The sequence below is a fragment of the Oncorhynchus gorbuscha genome, linkage group LG12 (genome assembly GCF_021184085.1).
Source record: "Oncorhynchus gorbuscha isolate QuinsamMale2020 ecotype Even-year linkage group LG12, OgorEven_v1.0, whole genome shotgun sequence".
NCBI classification, from domain to species: Eukaryota; Metazoa; Chordata; class Actinopteri; order Salmoniformes; family Salmonidae; genus Oncorhynchus; species Oncorhynchus gorbuscha.
Window position 1 is genome coordinate 66,926,015 of NC_060184.1, and position 24,853 is coordinate 66,950,867.

The following is a 24,853-nucleotide window of genomic DNA, read 5'->3' on the forward strand; positions in this document are numbered from 1 at the left end:
TTAAACAAAAAGTTTTAAAAAAAGGTAAAAATGTAAATAATTTGGAGTATAAAGGCACACCTCTTACACAGTGTATATGATACAAATACAATTTAAAGCATGGTAAGGAGAGACTCAGATGGGGTTAAGTCTAGGAGAGCTACAATGGATTTAAACAGCCAAGACATAGGAGGAAGAAAGCGTATTCCTGCAACATGCATTTGTTTTGTTTTTATAGTACGTACAAGCATTGTACAAATTCAAGCAGTATCATTCTTCATATAACCCAACACTGTCATTCACTCAAAGGGTGGTGCTTTAAAATACAATTATATTTCATGACTTAAATGCAATGTAAAAATATATGTGAATATAATCTATGCATCTAAAACAATATGGAAGCTTTTTGCTTGTGATAGAATAGTAGAGGACAATGTTACTGGTTTTAGTTGGTTACCAATCACAGATAAAACACCAGACTCTTCTCACTTGGTACAAGTCAGAGCCATATATATATAGAGAGAGTCAAACAGTATACACTGTGTACAAAACATTAGGAACACTTGCTCTTTCCATAACATACTGACCAGGTGAACACTATGATCCCTTATTGATGTCACCTGTTAAATCAGGGTTGATGAAAGGGAGGAGACAGGTTAATGAAAGATTTTTAAGCCTTGATACATGGATTGTGTATGTGTGCCATTCAGAGGGTGAATGTGCAAGACAAAAGATGCAAGTGCCTTTTGAACGGGGTATGTTAGTAAGTGCCAGGCGCACCAGTTTGTGTCAAGAACTGCAATGCTGCTAGGTTTTAAATGCTCAACAGTTTCCTGTGTGTATCAAGAATGGTCCCCCACTAAAATGACTTCCGGCCAACTTGATAACTGTGGGAAGTCTGAGTCAAAATGGGCCAACATCCCTGTAGAACGCTTTCGACACCTTGTAGAGTCCATGTCCTGATGGAAAAGGGGGTGAAACAATATTAGGTAGGAGTTCCTAATGTTTTGTACACTCAGTGTGTATATGGTTCTGGTACAGGTATAATGATATTGTGTTTCCCTTGTTAAGACCACAGCAACCAGTCAGGATCGGATGCATAACATTTGGTTCCTTTTTGTGCAAAATATACAAATTTACCAAGTCAATTCAAACCTGCCAAATTCAGAGATAAACAACCTTTCAAAAACACCAACAAGTCTGAATAACAGACAAATGTTAAAAGGAGAGGCTGACAGGTTGGCATGACGTCACCACTTAAACAAAAGCATATTTTTCTACAACCCAGCACCTCTTCCCCACCCTCCCCTTCTCCCTCTCTCATGAAAACCTGAGACATGTCCGATTCAGGCCTGAACCATATGTAGAGATCTTTGTATGTCTCAGGGTTTTCTAACTCCGGTCCTGGAGAGCTACTGGGTGTGCAGGCTTTTGTTCCAGCCCAGCTTTAAATCACTTGAAGCAACACAAACATAGGTGCAGACATATTCATACGCATTACACACAATCGTACACATGGATTTTGTTTGGTAGATATGTGGTAGTGGAGTAGGGGCCTGAGGGCACACAGTGTGTTGTTAAATCTCTTATGAATGTATTGTAATGTTTTTTAAAATTGTATAACTGCCTTAATTTTGCCAGACCCCAGGAAGATTAGCTGGTGCCTTGGCAGCAGCTAATGGGGATCCATAACTACACGTACAGATTCAAATAACCAACTAATCAAGGTCTTTAGTCTGGACCAAAATGAGCTGAATCAGGTGTGGTAGTGCTGGGCTGGAGTAAAAACCTGCATACCCAGTACATCTTCAGGGCCGGGGTTGGAGACCTGAGACAGACAGATGTGGCTAAGATTCTGGTTCAGGCAGGTACGATGCCAGAGGTAAACACTGGGCTGTCTGTCCGGAACACACCCCTCCTCTCTCTCTGCTACTCACTACATTCAGGCCCTGTCCCAAACCCACCTGTAGTCCCTCCTACTCCCTAGTGCCTTACAGTCAAGACACTTTCCCTCATCCCTACTACACCTCCATCAAAAATCTTGGGGCACAGTTCGATAGCTTCTAACAGTGCTTTTGTTGCAGCACATGTAACAGAACAAAAAAATCCTATGTTTAACAACATAAAAGTGCAATGATTTGTTTAAGGTGCTGATGGCAATGCAGGATCAAAGGTCCATGAAGGATCACACCACAGCCCTGCCCTTTCCCAGAGGAAATCACATACCAACTTCCTGGTAACTATCCAGAATGAGACAAACCAGATCAGTCAGTGATGTCATAAATCACACACAGCCCTACTGACCAGCTCCCAGTCTTATTAAACACAGCCCTACTGACCAGCTCCCAGTCTTATTAAACACAGCCCTACTGACCAGCTCCCAGTCTTATTAAACACAGCCCTACTGACCAGCTCCCAGTCTTATTAAACACAGCCCTACTGACCAGCTCCCTGTCTTACTAAACACAACTCATCTTAACTTATCTTGTATATGGAGGGAGGGGTAGAGGAGAGCAGTGTGTGTGACAGGAGGATAGCAGTGTAAGGTGAGAATGGAGGAGTAACATCCACTGCCAGGAGGAGGGTCTAAAGGGAAAGTGATGGATGATGGGACAAATAGGAAAGTAGCTTTGGCTGGGGCAGGGCTGTACTAAATGGCGATTGGATGGTCTGGCTGAAGGTCTATACTTCCTGAAGACGAGCACTTCATCCTATACTATTTACTCCGAGTGACCGCACTATTGTTATCCAATCACAGCTCTGTTCATCCTCATTCTAACCCCCCCCAAACAGGAATGCAGAACAAACAAACAAAAACAATGCAGGTTGAGGACGTGGTGTTAAGAGGCAGTAAAAAAACAAATAAACATTCCCAAAGTAAACAAAACAAACTAATAAAAAAGTACAGACTAGAACCTAGAATAGCAGTTCTCCTGTTCAATGTAACAGCGGAGAAGATGTATGTAAACGAATGATGGTATTAGCTGCTGAGAGGGACACCTTTGCTGACGGAGAGATGGAGCGCAATACCCCACCCTCACCCATCCCTTCTCTCCATCTCTCCCTAAGTGCCCCCTCCCCTTCCCCTGGGGGCTATGAGAGAATGGTGGTGATGAAGTCGTAGAACCTCTTGGAGTACTGCTCTGGGTTTACCGTGGAGATTTCAGCTCCCGCCTGCAGGGGGAGACACACGGTGGACGACAGTCAGTCAAGGGAAGAAACCCAAACACACAACATTTACACCAACACAGAAGTAGGCATGTGACCTCACACACACACACCCCATGTTTGACGGTCTTAGCAGCATGAGCAGCCTTCTTCTTGGCATCGTAATGCTGCAGAATGTCAATGACCGCCATGAAGTACACCTCCTTCCTAGGAGCACCTGGACACAGACACACAGGATTATCCCTATATTATGAACTGGGTGGTTCAATCCCTGAATGCTGATTGGCTGACATGTTGGTAACCAGTTTATAATAGCAATAAAGCACCTCAGGTGTTTGTGGTATATGGCCAATATACCACAGCTAAGGGCTGTATCCAGGCACACTGTGCTGCGTCGTGCCTAAGAACAGCCCTTAGCTGTGGTATATTGCTTAATTATATAACATGAAGCCACGAGAGGGCTACAACCATACTGCTCATCTATTTGGTATTTCTGACCCACTGTTTTGAAGTGAACCGTTTGCTTTTTAGTCTTCTGTACCCCTCCTCTATCCCTTTCCTTCTTCTCCCTCATTGCCCCTCTCCACTCACTGTCGTTGCTCTTGATGGCATAGACGTCTATGGTGGGGTCAAACTCCCCCGGAGACAGGGGCTTGGTGCTGTCCAGGGTGTTACTGGGGGAGTCCGGGGGAGTGCCAATTCCTCCGTCACTCTCCCCCTCATCATCCCCCTCATTATCCTCACTCTCCACTTCCTCCTGCTCAGCCCGCTCCACGTCATGGATCCCCACTAGCAGACTGTAGTCCATCAGCTTCAACTGGGCCAGGAACTGGAGGGAGGGAGAAAGGAGACATAGAATAAAGTAATGGAGAGTAAAAGGGGAGAATTAAACTTTTGGTAAGAGGATTAAGACCAGGATTAATCCAACCCAAGTATTTATTCACTCACACCAGAAGAAATAACAGAACCACACACACACCTCCACGTCTTTACGTAGTTTCTCCAGGAACATCTTCTTATTGTCATCGTCAATGTAGATCTTCTGTCCATCGTTGATGAAGTCGTTGTCCTTGTAGGTGGGCAGCTCCTTGGCCTGACGCCCCACACAGACAAACACAGTCAGGACAGCAGAGGACACACCTGGACTCTATAACTAATTACATCATTAGAAAGGAGTCAAAATGTACAATCTATAAAATGATCCAACTAACTGACTCGTTGAATTAAGTGATCTGTGACATATATAACAACAGTTAAAGACAGTGGGAGTTCTATGGAGGCTTGTGAGTTTCCATTGAGCCATCTGGCTACAGCACCATGTGTGGCCTGTGGTCTGTGGGAGGGGGGGGGGGGCTGGTGTCAGGAGGGGGTGTTATTCTGTGGCACAAAGGAAGGAGTGAGCAGGAAATGAGGTCACAGCAGCAGCACTGCTCAGAGAGCTGACAGAAGCAGTTCTACGGCAGCAAGGGAAAAGCGGCCACACAAACACACACATATAGCAACAAAGACCACAAACAATGCTGCAATGGCCGAGGCTCTCTTGCACACTCAGATAGGTGAACGTTATAATAATGTGGAGAGTCAACAAGCAGGTAGAGGCACACTAGTACCAGCTACAGACATCCTGAAAATAATATACATTGCAAATATCCATCCACCCACTCTATGCATCCTCAATCTCTTCCCAAACACTCATCTTCCTGATCAACCACTCTAAATCGCTCAATGATCAGTTCAGATATCAGAGAAAGTATAGAGCAGCTCATACAAGCAGTAGATCAGGTGCTGTACGTAACGATTGTGGTTCAGAGGTAGACTGGGCTGACATGGTAGAGTAGCAGTAATAGACAGAATAGATGAAGTGAGATGAAAACAGCCGAGAGAGAGAGAGAATGTGAGAGAAAGAGGGAGAAAATTAGAGAAAAACAATGAGAGCAGGGTAGAGAAAAGATCGATCAGAGGGCCATTGCACAAGGCCTTCAATCAGGTGACCGAAGGCAGTTTTTTTGAACGGCATCATCATAGAATGACATGAAGGATCTTTTTGAGCTCTATCATCATTACCAGTGCGCTACAGGAAGTTTGTGGCACATCGGATGTGAGTGAGGTCGCTCGATAATGCATTTGTCTCAGCTTGGCGAGAGAGAACAGGAGAATTGTAACAGATCACCAACTGAAGTATCAACAAATATACAGTGAAACCTCCAGGTAAATAAAAGGTCAATAAAGGATGAAGGTCAATAAAGGATGGTCATGAAGGACAGGAGAGGAATGGAGAGGCCAGGCCTGGTGGTGAGCAGCTGCAGCCCAGTGGTGCTGTGCTCTGGGCATGCTCAGACAACAGCTGTTCTAACCAGTCACGTGTCTCTCTCTGCCTACCCGTCAACACCGTATGGGAATCTGTGTCAGCTACACACAGGTTGTCTGAAATAGCACCCGTTTTCCCTATATAGCGCACACTTTTAGCCAGGGGGACTGATGGGCCCTGGTCAAAAGCAGTGCACTATATAGGGAATAGGGTGCCATTTCAGACGCTGACACACTCCGAGGAACAGCATCATTATACTGTGTGTGTGTATTTCTGATTGACAGGAAGTGAAAGTGATTGGTTGAGAGTCAATAGCCATAGAGGAAAGGGGGGAAAAACAGCAGTGTGAAAAACTGTTCCAGAATAAGCCAGTTCCATCTGCCTGCTTCCTACATGTCAGTTCATTGCAGGTGTCCTGTATCCGTCATTACATGAATCTGAAAAAGCTATGAAAATAAAATGATACGATTGATCTGATAAATTGAGCATGCCTGGACTTGGTTCTATAATATGATTTGATATGTAGATAGATTGAGCATGCCTGGACTTGGTTCTATAATATGATTTGATATGTAGATAGATTGAGCATGCCTGGCCTTGTTCCTTACGTCTCTTACGTGTTTCATGGCGCAGTAAAAGCGCGTGGCGATCCGCAGCGTTTGCAGCCTTTGCTGAACGTTAGATTTGGGCCGCGGTGGCGCATCCTCAGGAGGGCGTGGCTGCTAGAAGAGGGAAGCGAGGGAGGGATGGAGGTAGGAGGATGAGAGGAGAGAGCCGGGGACAGGAAGGAAGGAAGTTTTAAGGAAAGGCAAGTGTTTAAGATATATACAAACTGTATTAGTTTAAAGCGCGGCAAGGAAAGAGAGCTTCTGAAAGAGTGTACAGCCTGGCAAGTGCTGCTAGAAAAGCCAAGGTTACAGGTTCAATTCCCACAGGGATCACATACACATACTAAATTGTATGCTTTCACTGTACTGCAAATCTCTTTGGATAAAGCATCTGCTAAGTGTAAACAGAATCTGCATATCCTCCGGTTTTGTGCGCATAAGAAAGCGCTGTAACAGCTAGGGTGGCATTTCAGGTGTTCTTTTAGACTGCTGCTAAGACAAACTGTCAGGTAAAAGCCATGTCGCCTGTAGGGAGGGCCAGCCGGTAGCTAACAGTGTTAATAACACCACTACCAGCTGGCAGGAGGAACCCAGGGAGAGGAAACAATAACAACGTTAGATAGCAGAGATCTATAGTGGTAAACAGGTACCATGACAAATCTCTGGACCCAGGGGGAAGCTGGGAGTGCAGGCTTTTGTTCCAGCCCAGCACTAACACAACTGATTCCTAATCACATCACTATTCATGGTCTAAACATTGACTGTGATGAGATCACTTGAATTAGATGTGTTAAGAGCTGGGCTGGAACAAAACCCCGCACAGTGCATACTGCAGCCCCATTGCCCACCCTGGCTGTAAAGTATGAATATGTTGATGTGAAATAAAAGTCCAGGTTCCATGTGAGGACAGTAGGACAAGTGAGTCTACAGCATGCAGAACAGAGTGGTTGGTGGAGGTGTTGGAGACGAACCTAGAGATGTAGGACCATGCAGAGAACGTGCATGGGTGGGTGGGCATGCAATCAGTCAAGAGTGCTTGTTGTTTGTGTGTGAAACACTACACACCATACGGCTGTTACACACATTACACCACCTAACACATACTAACTACCATGTACCTCAACACACACCAAATACCTTGTAACTCCATTCACCCCTCCTGTATTCATGAATACACAGCAGTGCCTATGGATACCACTCAGTCACAACTTTTTACCAACTAACCAATGAATCAACCTAACCTGAAAATGTAGAACATTTGTATTTAAAGCCAGTTTGCCATTAGAGATGAAACATGATAGTGCAAGTAGTCAGGCCTGAACACACACACACACACACACACACACACACACACACACACACACACACACACACACACACACACACACACACACACACACACACACACACACACACACACACACACACACACACACACACACACACACACACACACACACACACACACACACAATGTGAGAAGGCCTTTAATTAATTCACAAGTCACGTATTGAACAGTGATGGTGGGTGGTCATGGCATGCCTGTTCACGGATTTCTGTGAGCATACAATATGTGTGTGGGATGTCAAACGTTTAGGAATAAACAGTGAACAACTGAATGCTGGGACTGTGGTAAAAGCAGCAGCAGTAGGTACTTGTCGTAGTACTGCAGCCGTGGTGGTTGTAAATTGAACAATTCAAGTCGTTCCACATCTTGGCTAGTCAGTTATCGCTGATCTGTCAGAAATAACTATTGGTATTCTGTAATAGTGACACATTAAGCTGAGAGAAGAGAGCTTACTGTGTAGTACAGTGTGTGATCAACAGCTTCTGTACTTCCATTTAAGTCCCTATTCTCTTCCTCAGAGGGCTATATTTAGACTGAGGGGTTCCCCGAAGTTACAACGCCCCGCTGGTTTTGGTGTTCCACCCGGCCGAGCTTCTACAGTTTTAGGAGGAAAGAGCCGACCTGTCGGGTTCAAATGATGATCTAGCTACTCAGACACGCACACAAACTCGTGTACACACACACACAAACTCATGCACACACACACACACAGTCTAAATATGCCGAAAAGTTCAGTCTCACACGCCAGTTCACACCACATCTCACTTTCCCACACTGCAGGGAAGATTCCTGCCAACAGGGAAGGTTGCAGAATCACAAAGCCTGTGTTCTGTTTGTACAACTGCCATTGGCTGAATCAGAGCCATATATTTAGACCACACGGCTCTGGGCTGATTCACTCATTCACTCTCAAAGAAAGTCTGCTCTCATTACCAGAAAACTGAAGCATACAACAAACAGCATCTGATCAAATATTCCAGGAATGTAAACACACACAAAAAACATTCACTCTCTAGAAGACAAACAAAGCATTTGGCACACACATCTCTGTCTCTCACACACAGACAGCAAGCAGGGGAAGCAATGGGACTGCTGTAGCAGCAGCAAACTGAAGACACACGGAGCGTGCAAGAGTATGGTGAGTATAATGGGCAGGGGTCTTAACAGAAGAAGATGAACAGTTTGAACTACCCCCACTCCCACCCCAAAAACCAAAGCAAACCAGCTCAGTAGAAGTGGAGCCATGTAGTTGATGACATAAGGAAGGGCCGATAGGTAATGGACAGAAGCTGTTGGTTTACTGGACCAGGTGTTAACACACAGCTCTCTCCCTCCCTCGGTCCGGTCCCTCAGTCCGGTCCCCCCGCTCAGTCCGGTCCCTCCCTCAGTCCCTCCCCCCTGCCGTCGGTCCCTCCCCCCTGCCGTCGGTCCCTCCCCCCATGGCTTTTTTAGGACAGGGGATGGCCAGGAATCAGAATCAAACTCCGTAATTAGTGTCTATATCAATACACTAAAACACACCATATATATGTCTGGTTGATTTGTGTGTGTGTGTAAATTACTGTACCTTCTCCTTGTCGCTGGCCTCCCTGGCCACAGTGGAGCCCTGATAGACAGAAAGATGTCAGACATTCCTTTTTCCTTATGAAAGTCTCCAATTATCCCCTCCCACCCCTACCTACCTACCTACCTACCTTGAGGTCATATTTTTTGTAGACAGAGAGGCGGTGGGAGAAGACATTCCTGGTGACGATCATGTAGGTCTCGTCTCCGTCCACTGTGAGGCGGTACATCCCCAGGAACTGAGGCAGCAGCGTGTTGCCATGACACTCCACTATGAACTAGAGAAATAGAAGTATTGGAGGAGAGTTGGATTGTACTTTGGTACTTCTGGAGGTGTGTGTGTGTGTGTGTGTGTGTGTGTGTGTGTGTGTGTGTGTGTGTGTGTGTGTGTGTACCTGGTGGTACTTCTTGAGGATGTTGTGCATCTCAGCCACGTCCTCACTGGTGATTGTTTTGATGACGTAGCGTTTGTCGTAGGAGGTGTGGAAGCGAGCCCCACTCCGACCCTGGGAATCACTGTTTAACGGAGCTGCACGGGTTAGGGAGTTCTACAAACAGAGAGAGAACAGTGAATCACACATTTCTGTAAAAATCTGAAACTGTTTTTGAATGTATAGAGAGAATGTGTGGGAGAGAGAGAGACAGTGTGTGATTGTCAGAGACAGCTGAAGTCAGGCAGGCCTCTAAGGCCCTTCTATCCATCGCTCACACCCTGCACCAGCCCAGCCACTGTGTGTGCGCTCGAGTGTGTGTGTGGACAGACACCCCTCCTTCCCCTGGGTGTTTGCCACCCTCCTACCCCAGCACACAGCTGATGCCCTCCAGAGCAACCCCAGAGACACATCACTTCCCTACCGCACTCCTCTCTGTAACCCCTTCCCCCCTCCATGTGTGGTTCTTCCTACCCTCACCCACTCTTTCTCCCTCCACCGTGATATAAACATGAGAATGTAGACAGCTTCAGAGGACCAGAAGACAGACTTCCCTATTGCCAACACAGAGCACACACTCACTCTGTGTGTAAAACTGTATTCCGAGGGTACTGACAAAGAGAGAAACTTGGCAATAAACATGAAAGAAATATAGCAAGATTCAGAAGACAGAGAGAGGAGTTCAGTCTGCTTCTGCGTGCGTGTACCTGGAAATCCTGGTCGTCGATGCCAAAACGTTCTCTAAGGTTGCGGAACACCAGAGGACAGTACTCCTTAAACTTGAAATGGCTCGGCATGTTTTCCCTACACACACACATACACAGTACAAGCTGTTATTGAGATAGACATTTAACATCAGAGCATTTTGATTAGTGTGTGTTGTGGGAGTCTGTACACTTACTTGTTGAAGAGGTGATTGTCCACCTTGATCTTAGAGTAGGCCTTGAAGTCATCAGGCATCAACATGATAGGGATCTGAACATGGCTCAACTCATTGATCTGAGAGCGAGAGAAAGCATAGTGTTTTTGTAGAGTAATGACTAAACATAAACATCCGATCAGATTGAACTAATGTTAGTCAAATCCAGAAGCTTGTCCTTTCATTCAAGATGAGCATACAGCACCTCTGACCTCCATACTCCTCACACCCCCTTCATCTGTCTTTAGCTCAGTGCAGGCTTTTGTTTCAGCACAGTACTAAAACACCTAAACAACAACGTTGACTAGACATTCTGTATTTCCTCTACTGCAAGAAATGTGAAACAAGGTTTTTGAATCCAACACGAGACAGTGTGTGGGGAGGCGGCGGCGGGCAGGGACAGGGTTGTAGTCAAGCTAGCCTCAAGACAGCAGGGATCTTTAGAACTGCCTGCAGGCATCAGTGCCTGTGACTCACACAGATTGAGGGATGGGGCTGGAGACAGATTGTCATAATCAGTTTCCAGCTCTGTGTGTCACTATGTGCGTGTGTCATGCTGAGAGGCTGTTCAGGTCCACACAGTCTATGGTTTTATTAACTACTTCATGAACTACTTACTATAGCAGCCACTCTAGTCTTATAGGTCTGTTACAAACATAATGAGGCCAGGGCCAATGAGACAATGGTTTTACAATTACCCAATGAGAGTCATTTCCATGTGAAAGGACCCATGAGCACAAACAAGTGAAGGTCATAGGATCATGTCAAATTGGGTGTCAAATGAAAGCTAAGAGTCTATATTTGAGACATTAAGGCATTATACATATTTCCACCCAAAACATTTGATTTATGGTCGAACAGATGGAAAAGGGGTCTTAGAAAAAACATCTAGCAGAAAAAGTCAGAGAAACTCTCAACCCCAATCTCAGCCTTTGCCCAACCCTTTCAAATGTTAAAAAATGCATTCAGGTGAGAAGTTGGGGATCAGGGAACTGCTCATAAATATACATTTTGGGGGAAGGTAAATGTAGTTCAAATCAAATTTTAATTGTCACATACACATGGTTAGAAGATGTTAATGCGAGTGTAGTGAAATGCATGTGCTTCTAGATCCGACAATGCAGTAATAACCAACGAGTAATCTAACCTAACAATTCCAAAACTACTACCTTATACACACACACAAGTGTAAAGGGATAAAAATATGTACATAAAGATATATGAATGAGTGATGGTACAGAACAGCATAGGCAAGATGCAGTAGATGGTATCGAGTATATACATATGAGATGAGTAATGTAGGGTATGTAAAAAGTGGCATAGTTTAAAGTGGCTAGTGATACATGTATTACATAAAGATCCAGTAGATGATAGAGTACAGTATATACATATATATATATGAGATAAGTAATGTAGGGTATGTAAACATTATATTAAGTAGCATTGTTTAAAGTGGCTAGTGATATATTTTTACATGAATTACCATTATTAAAGTGGCTGGAGTTGAGTCAGTGTGTTGTCAGCAGCCATTCAATGTTAGTGGTGACTGTTTAACTGTCTGATGGCCTTGAGATAGAAGCTGTTTTCAGTCTCTCGGTCCCTGCTTTGATGCACCTGTACTGACCTCGCCTTCTGGATTTATGCTGCAGTAGTTTGTGTCGGGGGGCTAGGGTCAGTTTGTTATATCTGGAGTACTTCTCCTGTCCTATTCGGTGTCCTGTGTGAATCTAAGTGTGCGTTCTCTAATTCTCTCCTTTATTTCTCTCTCGGAGGACCTGAGCCCTAGGACCATGCCCCAGGACTACCTGACATGACTCCTTGCTGTCCCCAGTCCACCTGGCCATGCTGCTGCTCCAGTTTCAACTGTTCTGCCTTACTATTATTCGACCATGCTGGTCATTTATGAACATTTGAACATCTTGGCCATGTTCTGTTATAATCTCCACCCGGCACAGCCAGAAGAGGACTGGCCACCCCACATAGCCTGGTTCCTCTCTAGGTTTCTTCCTAGGTTTTGGCCTTTCTAGGGAGTTTTTTCCTAGCCACCGTGCTTCTACACCTGCATTGCTTGCTGTTTGGGGTTTTAGGCTGGGTTTCTGTACAGCACTTTGAGATATCAGCTGATGTACGAAGGGCTATATAAATAAATTTGATTTGATTTGGATGATAGCGGGGTGAACAGGCAGTGGCTTGGGTGGTTGTTGTCCTTGATGATCTTTATGGCCTTCCTGTGACATCGGAAGTTGTAGGTGTCCTGGAGGGCAGGTAGTTTGCCCCTGGTGATGCGTTGTGCAGACCTCACTACCCTCGGGAGAGCATTATGGTTGTGAGCGGAGCAGTTGCCATACCAGGCGGTGATACAGCCCGACAGGATGCTCTCGATTGTGCATTTGTAGAAGTTTGTGAGTGCTTTTGGTGACAAGCCAAATTTCTTCAGCCTCCTGAGGTTGAAGAGGCGCTGCTGCACCTTCTTCACGACGCTGTCTGTGTGAGTGGACCAATTCAGTTTGTCTGTGATGTGTAGGCAGAGGAACTTAAAACTTACTACCCTCTCCACTACTGTTCCATCGATGTGGATAGGGGGATGTTCCCTCTGCTGTTTCCTGAAGTCCACAATCATCTCCTTAGTTTTGTTGACGTTGAGTGTGAGGTTATTTTCCTGACACCACACTCAGAGGGCCCTCACCTCCTCCCTGTAGGCCGTCTCGTCGTTGTTGGTAATCAAGCCTACCACTGTTGTGTCGTCCGCAAACTTGATGATTGAGTTGGAGGCGTGCGTGGCCACTCAGTCGTGGGTGAACAGGGAGTACAGGAGAGGGCTCAGAACGCACCCTTGTGGGGCCCCAGTGTTGAGGATCAGCGGGGTGGAGATGTTGTTGCCTACCCTCACCACCTGGGGGCGGCCCGTCAGGAAGTCCAGTACCCAGTGGCACAGGGCGGGGTCGAGACCCAGGGTCTCGAGCTTGGAGGGTACTATGGTGTTGAATGCCGAGCTGTAGTCGATGAACAGCATTCTCACATAGGTATTCCTCTTGTCCAGATGGGATAGGGCAGTGTGCAGTGTGGTTGAGATTGCATCGTCTGTGGACCTATTTGGGCGGTAAGCAGATTGGAGTGGGTCTAGGGTGTCAGGTAGGGTGGAGGTGATATGATCCTTGACTAGTCTCTCAAAGCACTTCATGATGACGGAAGTGAGTGCTACGGGGCGGTAGTCGTTTAGCTCAGTTACCTTAGCTTTCTTGGGAACAGGAACAATGGTGGCCCTCTTGAAGCATGTGGGAACAGCAGACTGGTATAGGGATTGATTGAATATGTCCGTAAACACACCAGCCAGCTGGTCTGCTCATGCTCTGAGGGTGCGGCTGGGGATGACATCTGGGCCTGCAGCCTTGCGAGGGTTAACACGTTTAAATGTTTTACTCACCTCGGCTGCAGTGAAGGACAGTCCGCATGTTTTCGTTGCAGGCAGTGTCAGTGGCACTGTAACAACAAACAATTCAAACATGTTCTAAATTGATTTGCATTTTAATGAGGGAAGTATTTGACCCCTCTGCAAAACATGACTTAGTACTTGGTGTCAAAACTCTTGTTGGCAATCACAGAGGTCAGATGTTTCTTGCAGTTGGCCAACAGGTTTGCACACATCTCAGGAGGGATTTTGTCCCACTCCTCTTTGCAGATCTTCTCCAAGTCATTAAGGTTTCGAAGCTGACATTTGGCAACTCAAACCTTCAGCTCCCTCCACATATTTTCTATGGGATTAAGGTCTGGAGACTGGCTAGGCCACTCAAGGACCTTAATGTGCTTCTTCTTGAGCCACCTCTTTGTTGCCTTGGCCGTGTGTTTTGGGTCAATGTCATGCTGGAATACCCATCCACGACCCATTTTCAATGCCCTGGTTGAGGGAAGGAGGTTCTCACCCAAGATTTGGCGGTACATGGTCCAATCCATCGTCCCTTTGATGTGGGGAAGTTGTCCTGTCCCCTTAGCAGAAAAACACCCCCAAAGCATAACGTTTCCACCTCCATGTTTGACGGTAGGGATGGTGTTCTTGGGGTCATAGGCAGCATTCCTCCTCCTCCAAACACAGCGAGTTGAGTTGATGCCAAAGAGCTCAATTTTAGTCTCATCTGACCACAACACTTTCACCCAGTTGTCCTCTGACTCAATCAGATGTTCATTGACAAACTTCAGACGGGCATGTACAGAGCCTTGCGAAAGTATTCGGCCCCCTTGAAGTTTGCGACCTTTTGCCACATTTCAGGCTTCAAACATAAAGATATAAAACTGTATTTTTTTGTGAAGAATCAACAACAAGTGGGACACAATCATGAAGTGGAACGACATTTATTGAATATTTCAAACTTTAACAAATCAAAAACTGAAAAATTGGGCGTGCAAAATTATTCAGCCCCCTTAAGTTAATACTTTGTAGCGCCACCTTTTGCTGCGATTACAGCTGTAAGTCACTTGGGGTATGTCTCTATCAGTTTTGCACATCGAGAGACTGACATTTTTTCCCATTCCTCCTTGCAAAACAGCTCGAGCTCAGTGAGGTTGGATGGAGAGCATTTGTGAACAGCAGTTTTCAGTTCTTTCCACAGATTCTCGATTGGGGATTCAGGTCTGGACTTTGACTTGGCCATTCTAACACCTGGATATGTTTATTTTTGAACCATTCCATTGTAGATTTTGCTTTATGTTTTGGATCATTGTCTTGTTGGAAGACAAATCTGCGTCCCAGTCTCAGGTCTTTTGCAGACTCCATCAGGTTTTCTTCCAGAATGGTCCTGTTTTTGGCTCCATCCATCTTCCCATCAATTTTAACCATCTTCCCTGTCCCTGCTGAAGAAAAGCAGGCCCAAACCATGATGCTGCCACCACCATGTTTGACAGTGGGGATGGTGTGTTCAGGGTGATGAGCTGTGTTGCTTTTACACCAAACATAACGTTTTGCATTGTTGCCAAAAAGTTCAATTTTGGTTTCATCTGACCAGAGCACCTTCTTCCACATGTTTGGTGTGTCTCCCAGGTGGCTTGTGGCAAACTTTAAACAACACTTTTTATGGACATCTTTAAGAAATGGCTTTCTTCTTGCCACTCTTCCATAAAGGCCAGATTTGTGCAATATACGACTGATTGTTGTCCTATGGACAGAGTCTCCCACCTCAGCTGTAGATCTCTGCAGTTCATCCAGAGTGATCATGGGCCTCTTGGCTGCATCTCTGATCAGTCTTCTCCTTGTATGAGCTGAAAGTTTAGAGGGACGGCCAGGTCTTGGTAGATTTGCAGTGGTCTGATACTCCTTCCATTATCGCTTGCACAGTGCTCCTTGGGATGTTTAAAGCTTGGGAAATCTTTTTGTATCCAAATCCGGCTTTAAACTTCTTCACAACAGTATCTCGGACCTGCCTGGTGTGTTCCTTGTTCTTCATGATGCTCTCTGCGCTTTTAACGGACCTCTGAGACTATCACAGTGCAGGTGCATTTATATGGAGACTTGATTACACACAGGTGGATTGTATTTATCATCATTAGTCATTTAGGTCAACATTGGATCATTCAGAGATCCTCACTGAACTTCTGGAGAGAGTTTGCTGCACTGAAAGTAAAGGGGCTGAATAATTTTGCACGCCCAATTTTTCAGTTTTTGATTTGTTAAAAAAGTTTGAAATATCCAATAAATGTCGTTTCACTTCATGATTGTGTCCCACTTGTTGTTGATTCTTCACAAAAAAATACAGTTTTATATCTTTATGTTTGAAGCCTGAAATGTGGCAAAAGGTCGCAAACTTCAAGGGGGCCGAATACTTTCGCAAGGCTCTGTAGGTTGGAGTCATTAAAACTAGTTTTTCAACCACTCCACAAATTTCTTGTTAACAAACTATAGTTTTGGCAAGTCGGTTAGGACATCTACTTTGATAATGACACAAGTCATTTTTCCAACAATATTAATATTGCCGAAAGATTGTTGCTTCCATCAATGTAATTGTCTGCATCATTTCCAATCCCCCATATATTTTGGGGGGTAAATATGTATCCATATATACATACTTTTTTAAAGAATATACATGTATTATTCCCAGCAAAACCTACCACCCTTCCCCCAATTGGAGTAAACTAATAAACAATAACACTTAGGCTTCTACCTTCAGTTTCTACATATTACACACATTTTACAATCTATTTATACAATAGTTATATTTTGTTTGTTTTTAGTCCTTCCTCTATTTCTGATGTCCATCCAGTTTGATTTCTATTTGTAACTGTGCTATTTCAACATTTCTGAACATATATACATTTTACAGACCCCGTATGTTTTACATCAGTTATCTTATTAGTCCCACCCTTCAGCTCCATTCAACCCCTCCCATCTATCTCTCAACACCATCCATTTTGGATTTCTATTTCCCATATATTTTTCAACTGTGCTGTGATGCTTAACAAAAGTACTGAACCTTTCTATTCTCATAGCTTCTCCAGAGTGTAAATTAAAAATAAACATTTTTGCTAAAATAATTATTCTATTATTGATTGATTGACTAAAAACAACCAGTATTGCTATCTGCAGCGTTAGTTCTAGACAAATGTTGCAATTCTTCAGCCATTCCTGGACCTGTGACCAAAAACGAGCTACATATGGACAATACAAAAATACATTATCTAATGACTGCCTCCTCACAGCAAAATCTGCAGAGCTGGGAAGATTGTATCCCCCATATACAGTGGGGCAAAAAAGTATTTAGTCAGCCACCAATTGTGCAAGTTCTCCCACTTAAAAAGATGAGAGGCCTGTAATTTTCATCATAAGTACACTTCAACTATGACAGACAAAATTAGAAGAAAAAAAAATCCAGAAAATTACATTGTAGGACTTTTAATGAATTTAATTGCAAATTATGGTGGAAAATAAGTATTTGGTCAATAACAAAAGTTTCTCAATACTTTGTTATACACCCTTTGTTGGCAATGACAGAGGTCAAACGTTTTCTGTTAGTCGTGCAGATCTCCTCTAGAGCAGTGATGTTTTGGGGCTGTTGCTGAGCAATACGGACTTTCAACTACCTCCAAAGATTTTCTATGGGGTTGAGATCTGGAGACTGGCTAGACCACTCCAGGACTTTGAAATGCATCTTACGAAGCCCCTCCTTCGTTGCCCGGGCAGTGTGTTTGGGATCATTGTCATGCTGAAAGACCCAGCCACGTTTCATCTTCAATGCTCTTGCTGATGGAAGGAGGTTTTCACTCAAAATCTCACGTTACACGGCCCCATTCATTCTTTCCTTTACACGGATCAGTCGTCCTGGTCCCTTTGCAGAAAAACAGCTCCAAAGCATGTTTCCACCCCCATGCTTCACAGTAGGTATGGTGTTCTTTGGATGCAACTCCGCATTCTTTGTCCTCCAAACACGACGAGTTGAGTTTTTACCAAAAAGTTATATTTTGGTTTGATCTGCCCATATGACATTCTCCCAATCTTCTTCTGGATCATCCAAATGCTCTCTAGCAAACTTCAGACGGGCCTGGAAACGTCTGGCACTGCAGGATTTGAGTCCCTGGCGGCGTAGTGGGTTACTGAGGGTCGGCTTGGTTACTTTGGTCCCAGCTCTCTGCAGGTCATTCACTAGGTCCCCCTGTGTAGTTCTGGGATTTTTGCTCACCGTTCTTGTGATCATTTTGACCCAACGTGGTGAGATCTTGCGTGGAGATCGAGGGAGATTATCAGTGGTCTTGTATGTCTTCCATTTCCTAATAATTGCTCCCACAGTTGATTTCTTCAAACCAAGCTGCTTACCTATTGCAGATTCAGTGTTCCCAGCCTGGTGCAGGTCTACAATTTTGTTTCTGGTGTCCTTTGACAGCTCTTTGGTCTTGGCCATAGAGTTTGGAGTGTGACTGTTTGAGGTTGTGGACAGGTGTCTTTTATACTGATAACAAGTTCGAACAGGTGCCATTAATACAGGTAACGAGTGGAGGACAGAGGAGCCTCTTAAAGAAGAAGTTACTCATCTGTGAGAGCCAAAAATCTTGCTTATTTGTAGGTGACCAAATACTTATTTTCCACCATAATTTGCAAATAAATTCATTAAAAGTCCTACAATGTGATTTTCTGATATTTCTTTTTTCATTTTGTCTGTCATAGATGAAGTGTACCTATGATGAAAATTACAGGCCTCTCATCTTTGTAAAAGTGGGAGAACTTGCACAATTGGTGGCTGACTAAATACTTTTTTGCCCCAGTGTATATAACATTGTATTGGTTGTAAGAATTTTGTATAGTCATTTAAATAAAAAAACTATACGTTTTGAATCCGGCGTTGTTTTGCGTATCAATTCATAAACCACGTGCCATGGAAATGGGTACATCGCTAATCTCTTCCCAACAATTTTGCAATTTATATGGCACAGCTGTTTTTTGGTCCTTAAATGAAATTGGAAAAAAGTTCACACTTTTCTTTAACCATTTATGTTCTTTAATGCAGGGCCGACATACAAGTACCATACTTTTTCCCCCTTCTACTTGCCTCTTCCATTTTGGGTAGAGCAGACATTTCTATATGTCTGTTTGCTGCATGTGTGACATAACTCCACCAATCCTATTTATGGTATCATTCCCTAAAATTATATTTTATATTTTTTTCTGAAAAATACATTCATTTTTTAAAATCAATTAGTATATTTGAGTTAATCCACAATATTTGTTGTATTATTTGTTCTCTCTTTTCAGGTGGATTAAACTGAAATTGCAACCAACTTTCTAAGGCTTGTTTAATAAATTACGACATTTTGGAGATTATTTCCTTTTCAAAACAACCGAAAGTGAGAAGGTTTAATCTGAATAAAGGGAAAAAGGCCATTCTTGAACATAGGATGAGACATTCCTACCAATTTACTAGAGAACCAGTTTGGATTTAAGTATAACTTTTGTATGACTGATGCCTTTAGTGAGAGGTCTAATGCTTTAATATTTAAGCATTTCTGCCCTCCGAATTCATATTCATTATATAAATAAATAGGCCCTTTTAATTTTGTCTGGCTTGCCATTCCAAATAAAATGGAATATTTTTGTTCATATAATTTAAAAAGCAGGTCACTAGGTGTGGGCAAAACCATAAGCAAATAGGTCAACTGAGATATGACTAAAGATGGTGATTTTTCCACAAATAGACAGGTATTTTCCTTTCCATGGTAGCAAGATCTTATATATTTTTGCTAACTTTCTATAAACATTTTTTGGAGTGAGATCATTTTTGGGGGGGGGGATTTGTATACCGAGTATGTCCACATCTCCGTCAGACCATTTAATTGATAAACTACACGGTAATATAAAATTAGCATTTTTTTGTGATCCAATACATAATATAGTACACTTAACATAATTTGGTTTTAATCCAGAGAGGATGGCAAAATTATCTAGATCCTCTATGAGGCTGTGGAGAGATTCTAATTGTGGTTTTAAAAGAAAACATGAATCATCAGCGTACAATGACACCTTAGTTTTTAAGCCACAGATTTCTAATGCTTTAAGATTGTTTGATCTAATTTTAACAGCTAACACTTCGATGGCAATAATAAATTGATATGCTGATAGTGGACAACTTTGTTTTACTCCTCTAGATAGTTTCAAACTTTCTGAGATGTAGCAGTTATTTACTATTCTACACCTAGGGTTACTATACATAACTTTAACCCATTTTATAAGACATTCCCCAAAATCGAAATATTCTAGGCATTTATATATAAACTCCAGTCATACTTTATCAAAAGCCTTTTCAAAATCAGCTATGAAAACAAGGCCTGGTGTCCCCGATATTTCATAGTATTCTATTGTTTCCAGTCTTATATTATCTCCAATGTATCGTCCATGTAAAAAAAAGCTTTCTGATTAGGATGAATAATATCTGACAATACTTTCATTCTATGTGCCAAGCATTTTGCTAGGATTTTTGCATTTTTGCATCACAACACTGAATGGACTGGACGTTTATATATACACCACTTGGGTCCTGTTTCAGTAATAATGATACCAGATCTTTTTGTTGCGTGTCTGATAACCACTCCTATGTAAATGGTAGATTAAAACATGCTAATAATGGTCCACTGAATATATATTTTTTTAAAACAGTATGCCATCCAGCCCTGGAGTTTTCCCAGCCTTAAAGGCTTTAATTGCACCAATAAGTTCCTCCTCTGTAATTTGGCCTTCACATGAGTCTCTCTGTACAGATGTTCATTTTACATTATTATTAGGAAAAATATCCATACAATTAGTTCCAGTTAGTGGAGATTGAGACTGAAATGAAAAAATATTCTTAAAGTACTTTACTTCCTCTTTCAAACTATCATTCGGTGAGTCATGCGTGACTCCATTTGTAACAAGTTTCAATACATTTTTTTGGTAGCATTTCTATATTGAATATTGCACCAAATTATTTTTCCTTTTTCCCCATATTCCATCCAGTTGGCTTTATTTTTTATAATATATTACACTGGATCTTTCTTGAATAAGTTATTTTTCCTCTAACTTATTCTGTGCCTCTATGGTACAGTTTTTATTGCTATATAGCTGTGCTGATAGTCCTTCAAATTTCCTTTGTTAATATGGACTCTTTTGATCTAAATTTTTTGTTTTATAAATGAATACTGAATTGCATGGCCTCTAAAAGGCACATTTAAAAGTGTCCCATACAGTAAAGGGATCTGCTGTACCTATGTTATGTCTGAAAAAGTCCGTTATAAATGATTGTCCTAGTTCTAAACAATGAATCTAGTAGGCTTTGATTAAATTTCCAATATCCTAGCTCACGTGGAAATTCTGTAAGAGTAATATATATGCCAATTATGTGATTATCTGACCACATTCTGTCCCCTATTTAAGTCTCCATATATCCACTAATTCCAATATATCCATGACATTCATGATTTCCTTAAGTGCCTGAGGGTGATAGTTTGTAGTGTGATTTCCTTTGCGGTCCGTAGAGGTATTTAAGACCGTATTAAAATCTCCCACCCTAATAATAATAATATAGTCTAGTGTTGCCTGTAGAGTTGATAAATTCTTATATATATTTTCAAAGCATGAAGCGTCATTATTTGGACTGTATAGGTTAATAAGCCATATCTGTTTATTGTCCAATAACATATTTAAAATAATATATCTACCTTGATGATCTGTTTGGACAATTTGCACATTTGGATCAAAATTACTGTTAATTAAAACCATCACCCCTTTTGAATTTCTTTGCCCATGGGAGAAATATATTTCCGTCCTTTTTCCACAAAATTTGAAACTAAAACTGTTGAATGAGTTTCCTGTAAACAATAGATATTATATTCCTTCTCTTTTAGCCAGGTAAATACTGATCGTCTTTTCTTATTATCGGTTAAGCCATTACAGTTGTGTTACTTTTTAATGATAATAAGAAAATACTTATTTCACCACTTACCATAATGAGACAACTTTCAATTCTATTTATCAAAATATATGTTTATAAACGTACCATTAAAAAGTAAAATGATGATTGAGTGTCTATATAGCTGTACCATGATATTTGCATTGCTACTAAGTAAACCTCTAATTGGTCCCCACTATTCCACCCGCTAAAAGCCCTCCTCATCCCGAGTTGGGTTGTCATCCCAATGCCCGGCAGGCCACCCCCGACCCCCCCGTATCCCATAGCCCTGAAAAGACTGGAATCCATCCTTCGAAAAGAGCACACAGTGCCATTTACAGATCAGAAGTAGATCAACCGCCAAATGCATTTCCTTCACCCTCAACTCGATTTGTATGATCTATAGCAATAAAATAATATATATATATATACACATTTAAAAAAATCCTGTTTCTTAATTGCCATAATTAGCTATTAATATTTGTAGTAATGTAGGCAATTTATGCAAAGGATTTTACCGCTCACCAGTCTCACCATTACCAAAATTCAATTTTTGCAAATAATTATTATATTTGCAAACAATTGTGAATCATCCTATTTTGTCCCTAACATCTCCTTCGCAACAGTTGTGGGATACGCACATACACCCCCACAATCATACACATTCAACCCTTTCCCCCCACACAACCATAGGCTCACATGCTCAACAGTTGCACCATCCCAGAGCCCAACTCAACAAAGGTCTTCATTTACGAATGCATATACAGTTGCAGCTGTATGAGAAGGCCTGCAAGACTGTACAAAAAAAAAATGGGCAGGAATGGAGAGATTTTATTAACCATTGTCACATCCTAGATAGAGGTCAAATGGACACCTTTTCCATGAAAACACCCACAACACGGTCCCCCGTATTGACCATATTCCCAAGCATCTCCATGCAGTCAGACTTTTGATTTTGTGCCACAATAATATACCCCCTCTCTGAATGTTCGAGTGTGACCCCCTCCCCATGGGTTACTGCAGCTAGTGTTGACAGCACTGCAACAGACTAATTATTTCACTTAATCAAAATTCCAGTGGGTCAGAAGTTTACATACACTGACTTGACTGTGCCTTTAAACAGCTTGAAAAAAAAATGTCATGGCTTTAGAAGCTTCTGACAGGCTAATTTACATAATTTGAGTCAATTGGAGGTGTACCTGTGGATGTATTTCAAGGCCAACCTTCAAACTCACTGCCTCTTTGCTTGACATCATGGGAAAATCAAAAGAAATCATCGAAGACCTCAGAAAAAAAAAAATGTTGACCTCCACATGTCTGGCTCATCCTTGGCAGAAATTTCCAACAGCCTGAAGGTACCACGTTCATCTGTACAAACAATAGTATGCAAGTATAAACACCATGGGACCACGCAGCCGTCATACAGCTCAGGAAGGAGATGCGTTCTGTCTCCCAGAGATGAACGTACCTTGGTGCGAAAAGTGCAAATCAATCCCAGAACAATATTAAAGGACCTTGTGAAGATGCTGGAGGAAACAGGTACAAAAGTATCTGTATCCACAGTTAATCGAGTCCTATATTGACATAACCTGAAAGGCCGCTCAGCAAGGAAGAAGCCACTGCTCCAAAACCGCCATAAAAAAGCCAGGCTAAGGTAGAGGTTGACCGATTAATTAGGGCCGATTTCAAGTCTTCATAACAATCGGAAATCTGTATTTTTGGACACCGATTTGGACAATTTTTCATATATTTTTTTACACCTTTATTTATTTAATATTATATTTAATATTATTTATTATTTATTATTATTTAACTAGGAAAGTTAAGTTCCTGCCTCGTTCAGGGGCAGACCGACAGATTTTCACCTTGTCAGCTCGGGGGATTCAATCTTGCAACCTTACAGTTAACTAGTCCAACGTTCTAACCACCTGTCTCTCATTGCACTCCACGAGGAGACTGTTACGCGAATGCAGTAAGCCAAGGTAAGTTGCTAGTTAGCATTAAACTTATCTTATAAAAAACAATCAATCATAATCACTAGTTAACGACACATGGTTGATGATATTACTAGTTTATCTAGCGTCTCCGGCGTTGCATATAATCGATACGGTGCGTATCGTTGCTCCGATGTGTACCTAACCATGAACATCATTGCCTTTCTTAAAATCAATACACAGAAGTATATATTTTTTAAACCTGTATATTTAGCTAAAATAAATCCAGATTAGCAGGCAATATTAACCAGGTGAAATTGTGTCACTTCTCTTGCGTTCATTGCACGCAGAGTCAGTGTATATGCAACAGTTTGGGCCTCCTAATTTGCCAGAATTGTACATAATTATGACATAACATTGAAGGTTGTACAATGTAACAGGAATATTTAGACTAATAGATGCATTCATTCAAACAGCATTTTCGTGAGTTTTGCCAGCAGCTCTTCGTTGTGTGTCAAGCATTGCGCTGTTTATGACTTCAAGCCTATCAACTCCAGAGATTAGGCTGGCAATACTATAGTGAGTGGTGTGTTGGTGTAACCAATATGAAATGGCTAGCTAGTTGGCGGGGTGCGTGCTAATAGCGTTTCAAACGTCACTCGCTCTGAGACTTGGAGTGGTTGTTCCCCTTGCTCTGCATGGGTAACGCTGCTTTGAGGGTGGCTGTTGTCGATGTGTTCCTGGTTTGAGCGAGGAGAGGGACGGAAGCTATACTGTTACACTGGCAATACTGAAGTGCCTCCAATTTGTAAGTCGCTCTGGATAAGAGCGTCTGCTAAATGACTTAAATGTAAATGTATAAGAACATCCAATAGTCAAAGGTTCATGAAATACAAATGGTATAGAGAGAAATAGTCTTATAATAACTACAACCTAAAACTTCTTACCTGGGAATATTGAAGACTCATGTTAAAAGGAACCACCAGCTTTCATATGTTCTCATGTTCTGAGCTAGGAACTTAAAATGTTACCTTACATGGCACATATTGCACTTTTACTTTCTTCTCCAACACGTTGTTTTTGCATTATTTAAACCAAATTGAACATGTTTCATTATTTATTTGAGGCTAAATTGATTTTATTGATGTATTATATTAGGTTAAAATAAGTGTTCACTCAGTATTGTTGTAATTGTCATTATT

At 42.3% G+C, this 24,853-nt stretch overlaps 1 protein-coding gene across 3 annotated transcripts in view; it reads right to left on the reverse strand.

The window, feature by feature from the left end:
* Positions 1 to 707: 707 nt before the first annotated feature.
* Positions 708 to 24,853, reverse strand: part of LOC123991265 (phosphatidylinositol 5-phosphate 4-kinase type-2 alpha) — a 38,270-nt gene continuing 14,124 nt past the window's right edge. Inside the window, exons 2-11 of one of the 3 annotated variants that reach the window (XM_046292692.1) lie at positions 10,307 to 10,404; positions 10,113 to 10,209; positions 9,370 to 9,522; positions 9,106 to 9,252; positions 8,979 to 9,017; positions 6,073 to 6,177; positions 4,127 to 4,240; positions 3,739 to 3,976; positions 3,261 to 3,364; positions 708 to 3,153 (exon numbers count right to left, since the gene is read on the reverse strand). In XM_046292692.1, coding sequence (XP_046148648.1) covers positions 3,073 to 3,153; positions 3,261 to 3,364; positions 3,739 to 3,976; positions 4,127 to 4,240; positions 6,073 to 6,177; positions 8,979 to 9,017; positions 9,106 to 9,252; positions 9,370 to 9,522; positions 10,113 to 10,209; positions 10,307 to 10,404 — 1,176 coding nt within the window. In that variant the 3' untranslated portion in view covers positions 708 to 3,072. Of the gene's footprint in view, positions 3,154 to 3,260; positions 3,365 to 3,738; positions 3,977 to 4,126; positions 4,241 to 6,063; positions 6,178 to 8,978; positions 9,018 to 9,105; positions 9,253 to 9,369; positions 9,523 to 10,112; positions 10,210 to 10,306; positions 10,405 to 24,853 lie in introns of all 3 variants that reach the window. The other 2 variants (XM_046292691.1, XM_046292693.1) reach the window with 2 other exon arrangements.